The following is a 7,015-nucleotide window of genomic DNA, read 5'->3' as shown; positions in this document are numbered from 1 at the left end:
CAGGATCTGGCCATCTGCACCTCAATGACTGCAAATCAGTGGTGCATGTTGTGGCGTTGTTTCAAAATCCCGCACGAACAAAGGGCAGATGTCAGAGGTTTCCAGCTGCACCACCACTCCTCAGTATTTTTACCTGAAATACATTTCTTAGATCACAAGATCTATAAATGGAAAGACAGAACAAAGGTCCATTTCCACCAGAAGGCTGGTGAATCCCACAGCTCACCGAGTCCTGGGGTTCTCCTTCCCCAGCTGCCCTCGCCCAGCAGTAACTGGGATTTCAGCTGATGACTTGCTTGGCTTTGCAATTTTGGTCTCGTTATTGACAGAACCATGGTCTGCACTAAATAAAAGGGATTCAGAACTTCAGTTGTGAGCACGATGTCACATAGTAGAGAATATTTTATGGTTATGGTTAAAAGTGTTGATGAACTACACACCATCATAGGTCAAGCAAGATCCAGAGACACGCAGTTAACTGAATCCTAGAGCCAGACTGGCACCATCTGACAGAACCATCCTGTCCTGGGCAGGAAACACCACGTACCTTCCCTTATTTATTTCAGTTTAAATCACATCAGAAGCTCCTAATTAACTAATATGACAAAAGGATATTCTACCACTCCTAAAACAAGCAAAGTAACATTCTGGATTAATTGCAGATCCAACAGGTAAGAGCTGCCACAAGCTCTAACTGCCTATACGTGAACATAAACAATTGACTACTGCTCTAAGGACCTGAACCACAATCACACAAAGCGCATCTAGACAGGAAAACAGCCCAAGTTTCAGTTTTCTTTGCAGCCAAGGTACTTACATGCCAAAGCGCAATGTTCCAGAGACGTACGTCTGCCAGTGCGCGCAGTAAAACATGAACGTTCCAGCAAAACAACAAAAGAACATCCAGTCAGGGTTCGTTCCCAGCTGCACAGCAACACAAGTTCCCAAAACCACAAAGACTGCAGAAGAAAATCAGTCACAGAGTAAAAAGATCAAGCGTGGGAGTGCGTTAAAATCCTTCACCAGAAACAAATCTAACTAAGGGGCCCAGAGGAGACAGTGTGAAGGTGTTCTGGGAGGATTTATTTCATGGACGTAGAAGATTAATGCTTTAATAGTTAAAAAAAAGTACAGACCATAAAATGTGTGTTTAAATTCATCTCTGTTATCACAGGCCTCAGTACTGAGGGCTCCTCAGTCTCCTGTGTTTTTACTGAACTTAATGGGATTAGACTTCAAGGGACTGGAGGGATTGCTGCAGTCGCAGCCTGCAGCCAGAGTTTTGGTGTTTTCTCAAGCATCCAAGATTTGCCAGACTTTTTCCCCTCCCATTTTCTTTTTATTGGGCCATTAAAAAAACCCAAAGTCTGTCATTCAAGATTCATAAGGTATCTATGCTTTCCCCTCCACCCTTTAAACACACCACTTTATAATACATTCTAAATCTCTTATGCTTTAAATTTTAAGCGAGCAAAAGCGTCTTGATCCCTTTGGCAAAAGGGGTTAAACATGGGGCGGGCTCAATGGACTGCACCCACCCAGGAATTGAGCTGGCCCATTCTCGTCTTGAACTCAGCTTTCCACCCTCCCCTGTCCTGCAATCACTCTGTATAGATTCAATCTATAAATCATATAGAAGAGCATTTTGACCACTTCCCACAGGAAACCCCTCCAAGCCAGAGCTCTGATAAAGCACACGCACAATCTGCTGCCTCAGTCTCAGTCACGTGCATCTCCATTTTTTAATACGAGAGAAGACATTCAGTTGATCAAGAGTATTTTTATAGAAAGAAAATTGACTGACAAGCTACAATCCAGAACTATCAGTTGTCTTCTTCCTTAGTACAGAAGCATTTTTCTGTACTCCAGATCTCATCCCTAAAACGGACTCATTTTGTCCTCGTACATCAATTAAAACTGACAATACCTGTGGACAGCGAGTCACAGCCGTGATCAAAGAGTTCTCCCAGCGGAGTACTGCTGTTTGTCCTTCTGGCTTGTTTTCCATCTATGGCATCCAGGGACTGGTAAATGAAAAGGCCACACGCGCAAGCAATGTACGCCCAGGGAGGTGCCTATGAAAGAAAAATCAATGAGAGTAAAAGATTTTTTCAACCATAAAAAAAAAACAAAGAGCCTGAAGCTGACCCATGGTACATAGACTGTCACTTGTACCCACTTCCTCATGGAGTGGGTGAGGACTGCAGCTTGCCTTGCTTCTGTCCCCAGTGGGGCTGTCTGCAAGTTTTCCACGTGATTTAGCGCCTCAAAAACTTTCTTAGCCCTCAAACCATGCGACTGTGTCACAAACACCGAGCTCTTCTCAAGGAGTCAGCGTGTTCCGCAGCGCTGCCAAGTGCAGGGCATGCCCAGGCGGTTGAGATCTGCGTCACTGCAGAGCGCTCCAGCGTCCAGAGCTTGGGTTTGGCGGTGACAGCTCCCAGGTCTGCAAAGCCTCAGCGCTGTGGAAGGGCACCTCCACCCCTGACTGTTTACCAGTAGCTTTGCCAAATCTGTTCACAACAGCCCTTAGTAGTCACATCCTGTCGAGCAATTTTTATTTCGACAGCAACACAACCATCACCAACCCCTGCTAGACCAGAGGCCACAACTCCAGCTTTTACCAGCATTTGACACATAAACCACTACGACCACAACACCCAGAGGGTTCCCACGGCTCTGCCATGCTTTACACATGCAGAGAACAGAGTCATTGGCTATTCTGCAACCCTCACGTGTGACACGCCTATTATACCGGCGAGTGTTTACAAGCAGCTCTAGTGACAGACCACAGCAGTAAAGTCTAAACACAACGAAGGAGCTTAACGAAGCTGCTTTGCCTCTGGTAAAGCCTCAGAGTCCAGCTGCTGGTCTGCACAGCCGTGACTCTCTTGTAGCACATCAACTTTAACACATTAAAGACATTTCTTGCATTGTTCCTGCCGTATTTTACTGCAGCAGCTCACCCCGCTGCAGAAGCTGCTTTGAGCCAGGTATCCATCCAAACCAGCACGAGAAGAGAGGGAAAGGGGAAAACACGTCACCCAAAAGCAGGGCACCACGTTTAGACCAGGTTTTGATGCCACAGAATTATACCCCATGATGCCATTTCCATTTCTCCCATACAGGTTTGATCAGCAATGTTTAAATCGCCATCAGGGTCATGCACTTTTTCCTCTATAAACTTAAAAAAAAAAATCAGACTTCCTCCTTCTTCAGCCCTGCTGCATTACCAGGGTGGGTGTTTCCACTGATGTTATTTCTAGTGGCGTAAGATTTCAACGCTCCTTCTCTTATACAAATCTTTTCTTTTTTTTTTTTTTTAATTAAAAAACAAACATTCAAGGACAGTTTCACTGCTCAGCACTTTCCTCAGTTGGGTCCCCCCAGCTAGGTAGCGAGTAGAACTCTTTGTATCAGTTTCCTTTTGGCTGCCATCGAAGCTGTCAGCAACAGCCCCATCCCCTTGGCTACACCTTTCATCAAGAGGAAGAGAGAAGTCGCTTTTGAAAAAAGCGGAACTCAGACTGAGCTACAACAAGAGACAAGCAACACCTGAAAGCATGAAAAAAAATAATCCACTCCCTGGAATTTCAGAGTCCGTTTTCTTCCCCATGCAGCTACTTGGAAAGCAGCACTCGGAGCTCCGCCGTGGAGCCGGCAGCCTCCCTGTCACACCAGTACGGGGGGCTGCCGTGCCAGATGGCGAATGGAAGTGGGCCCAGAGCCACCTCAGCGGAAAGTTATTTTTCAGCTGAAGTGAGAAGACGATCTCATTCCCTTCACAAAAAGTAGCTCTCAACCTGCTCAACACAAAACAGGGTTTTAATCCAGCAGCCTGCTGCCAACACAACAACTTTCAGATGCTCCAAGCGTCCTTCAGATGTTTAATTACCAACTAAAACACCACTGTGCTCCCCACGTAAATCCCACCCCAGTTCAGCGGCCTCAACTAGCTACTGAAATACAGGTAGTGGAAGTGTCTCTATGGAGCTGGATTTCTGCCCCAGCCCGCACATAACACTGCTACGGGACCAAGCGGCAAGCTTGCCACACGACAACAGCATCCCCTGAAGGAGGAAGGAGCTGCTCCAAGCAGTCACTGGTTGAACTTCATAGTCACCTTTTATCTCACACCTGCCAAATTCCGCAAGTTACTGAGAAATTATCGATTTCTACATAATATGTGGAGCAGGGGTGCGGAGTGCTGAACATGCCACCCCAAGTGGGGTTTTTCAGAGCCTGGGAGGAAACAAACTGCATGTCACTTGAGAACGAAGCATTGTCCCAAGCTCAGCTGGGAGAGTTGGTTACGAAGAATCTTGGGTATTTTAAAAGCCAGAGCTCCTGAGGCTCTCCAGGTATTTGATACGTAATACATTTTCTGTACCAAATAATCCCCTTTTTCAGCACATGTGCAGCTTGTAAAAGCCAACATTCAAGTGACAAAACTTTTCCAGGACACATTAAAGTGGTCAAGTGCCTTATAAGATAACTAGTGAGAGTGAAAGGTCCTTCAAACCAGTAACTTGAAACGTCTCATAGAGCCTTTTGTACCCCTGAAACCAGGAATTACAGGAGTTAATTCACTTCTCCTGAGGACAGGACAGCGCAGCCAGAACAAAGACTAGAACTACTGCCTTTTATCCAGCCTCCTCCCAGCATGCTGCTCGAGAGGACACTACGTTCCCCCAGCTCATCACCTGAGGTCCTGACCCGTGCTGCCGAGGCTCCAGGATGAGGACAGACCTTCCTTCATTTCCATAAGCTGGGTTTAGTCACACCAGCACCTGGCCTTGATCTCCCAAGTCCCTCGCCTGAGCTCAAGTTCCTCACTGTGTTGCAACCCTAGCTGGGCTCAGCGGCTCACTGCCAGTCGTGTCACCTTGCGCCTGTGGTGTGTGGTAACTCTAGATCAGAAGCTAAAGGTGACCAGCACATAAGCACAGAAGTAAACAGGCCAGACCGCCGCACACCACACAAGCCATTTGTTAATTCCCCGCACTTGAGCCTCGAGGGGCTGCAGCTTTTGTGCAGTGGGTCCCCCACAGCCATGACCAGAGTGCCTCTTTTGGCACCAGACCCCGTTTCACACGGTGCAGAGGAAGTGGCGCGTCGCTCAGCGAGCAGCACACAAACCCCGTGATCCACCCGCGCTCTCTCTGCGGGCGAGCGCTCACAGAGCGGCCCAGACACACCAAACATTTACAGAGAGAGGCTCAGACCTATGAGAACCGGGCTGGCCCATGAGAAACGATTCTCCAAGGCCAAGAACCCACCACAACACAGTGCTAGCTGCTACTAGATGACAATAACTGTGAACCAAGATCATCAGAGCACCATCACTTACCTGCTCTGTGGCTGTCGGGCAGTAATACACTAATAGCAGAGTTGTAGATATATTTATTAACAGTCCGATGATGGTGATCAGATTCGGGGCAATCCAGGCTGGAACTCTTCCAACTAACCATTCCCAATAGCCCTGCATCAGGGGTTCAAGCAGGGAGCGTCCAGCACTCTGGTATTTGTGTTCTTCTAACCGCTTCAGCTGGTGCTTTGACAGGGGAGGCGTAGGCAACTGAACCAGTTTGCTCAACACGCATCCAGCAGCGGGACCGTGACCGCAGCCCGCGGGGGACTCCAGGTGTGACTCCCCACATCGCCTCTTGACGTTCCGATGCCCACTCATGGGTCGGGCGGCCTCAGAATTTGGGTTTGGCAGGTGGCAGCTGTTACGGAGAATCATAAGACCCTGCAACACAAAGGGATGGGACATAGTGAAGGCGCTGAGCATAAAAGAGAGGTTGAGACAGCAAAAGGTTCCGGGTGCTGCACTAAGGAGCGGCTCATCTGCCAGCAGCAAGCCAAGAAGGTCGTGTCACAGTTCTCCCTTCAGAAAGAGGGAACTGCTGAGGGAAGGAGAAAATAAGTGTTCCCTGTGCTGTTATAAAGCAGTGAGTTGCACTTGTTTACATTCCCTGCTGCCGACTGAGGCAAATGTCCTGCAGCCATCAGCCTAAATTGCATCAGCCATGGACACTTCCACCACACCACTGACTGAGGGGACAGGCTACTGCACGGGCAGGCCCGTGTCTCACAGGAGAGCTGGTGACCCAGACCTGCACCACTGAGCTTATCAGCTGATGGCACTAAAACCAGTACAAGCACAGAGAAGTCTTAAGTTAACATTGGTTGAGAGCAGCTTTGCCTCTTTGGCCAGGCTGAACTACCACCTCAAGACAGTTATAAGTCTGTTTTTCAGGTTGCTATTCCTCATTTCAGTTTTGCTGTGGCTTCTTTCTTCTCCAAATTTAACCTAGTTGCCTATTCAATCTTTAGGATATGCAAGGAACTTGCAGGAGCTAAAGAGCTTTAGCTACAGACACCAGCATGAGCAGCTGGGGAAAGACAGTGCATTGTCAGAAACAGCATTTCCAGCATAAAAAAGGACCCCCGTGATGTTCCACATGCCTTGAAGGCCAGAGACCAGAAAAACCTAGCTCTCCAGACCAGGTCGAGGAGAAGCAGCAGAGAAATGAGAGTAGAAAGAAAAGCTTGCTATTTACCTACAACAGGAAATAAAAAAGGCAAAAAATAGTTGTGAAGTCTAGCAGAACAAAACGAGAGGGGAAGATGAGCTGTCTCTAAAGCCACCAGCAACACACACAGCAAGCAGGGAAAACAAACCCTGTAAATCACAAGTCAGTGCTGGCACAAGAACAAGTGCTTTCATCTCCCCTCACCACAGCGATTTCCAACAGTGCAGAGCCAGCCTCAGAAAGCCCCATCCGTGGGAGGAGAGGGGAGAGAAGCACGCAGTGCCTTGCTTATGCTGAGCAGACAGACCCACGCCCCTTCATTTATCAGGAAACTGGATTTAGTCACCTAAGAGGTCCCTGTGGGTGCTTATCCTGGACTGCCAGAAAAATTAATTCCAGTGCAGAAAACTATTAGCTTTTCCTCTCCTTTTTCCACCCGAGGAGAGAAAACAACCCGAGGCCGCCTCGTCCTCCAA

The 7,015-nt window shown here is 48.0% G+C and overlaps 1 protein-coding gene across 1 annotated transcript in view; it reads right to left on the bottom strand.

Annotated features, from left to right (window-relative positions):
• LOC104501337 (choline/ethanolaminephosphotransferase 1-like) overlaps positions 1-5,780 on the bottom strand; it is a gene marked incomplete at its 3' end in the record, with an annotated part of 24,476 nt that extends 18,696 nt beyond the window's left edge. Inside the window, exons 1-3 of the mRNA XM_010145133.1 lie at positions 5,351-5,780; positions 1,928-2,075; positions 818-959 (exon numbers count right to left, since the gene is read on the bottom strand). Of these exons, the coding sequence (XP_010143435.1) occupies positions 818-959; positions 1,928-2,075; positions 5,351-5,776 (716 nt within the window). The remainder of the gene's footprint in view (positions 1-817; positions 960-1,927; positions 2,076-5,350) is intronic.
• Positions 5,781-7,015: the final 1,235 nt, after the last annotated feature.

Source organism: Buceros rhinoceros, unplaced genomic scaffold (genome assembly GCF_000710305.1).
Source record: "Buceros rhinoceros silvestris isolate BGI_N320 unplaced genomic scaffold, ASM71030v1 scaffold20700, whole genome shotgun sequence".
NCBI classification, from domain to species: Eukaryota; Metazoa; Chordata; class Aves; order Bucerotiformes; family Bucerotidae; genus Buceros; species Buceros rhinoceros.
This window is presented reverse-complemented; position numbering and strand designations above follow the sequence as displayed.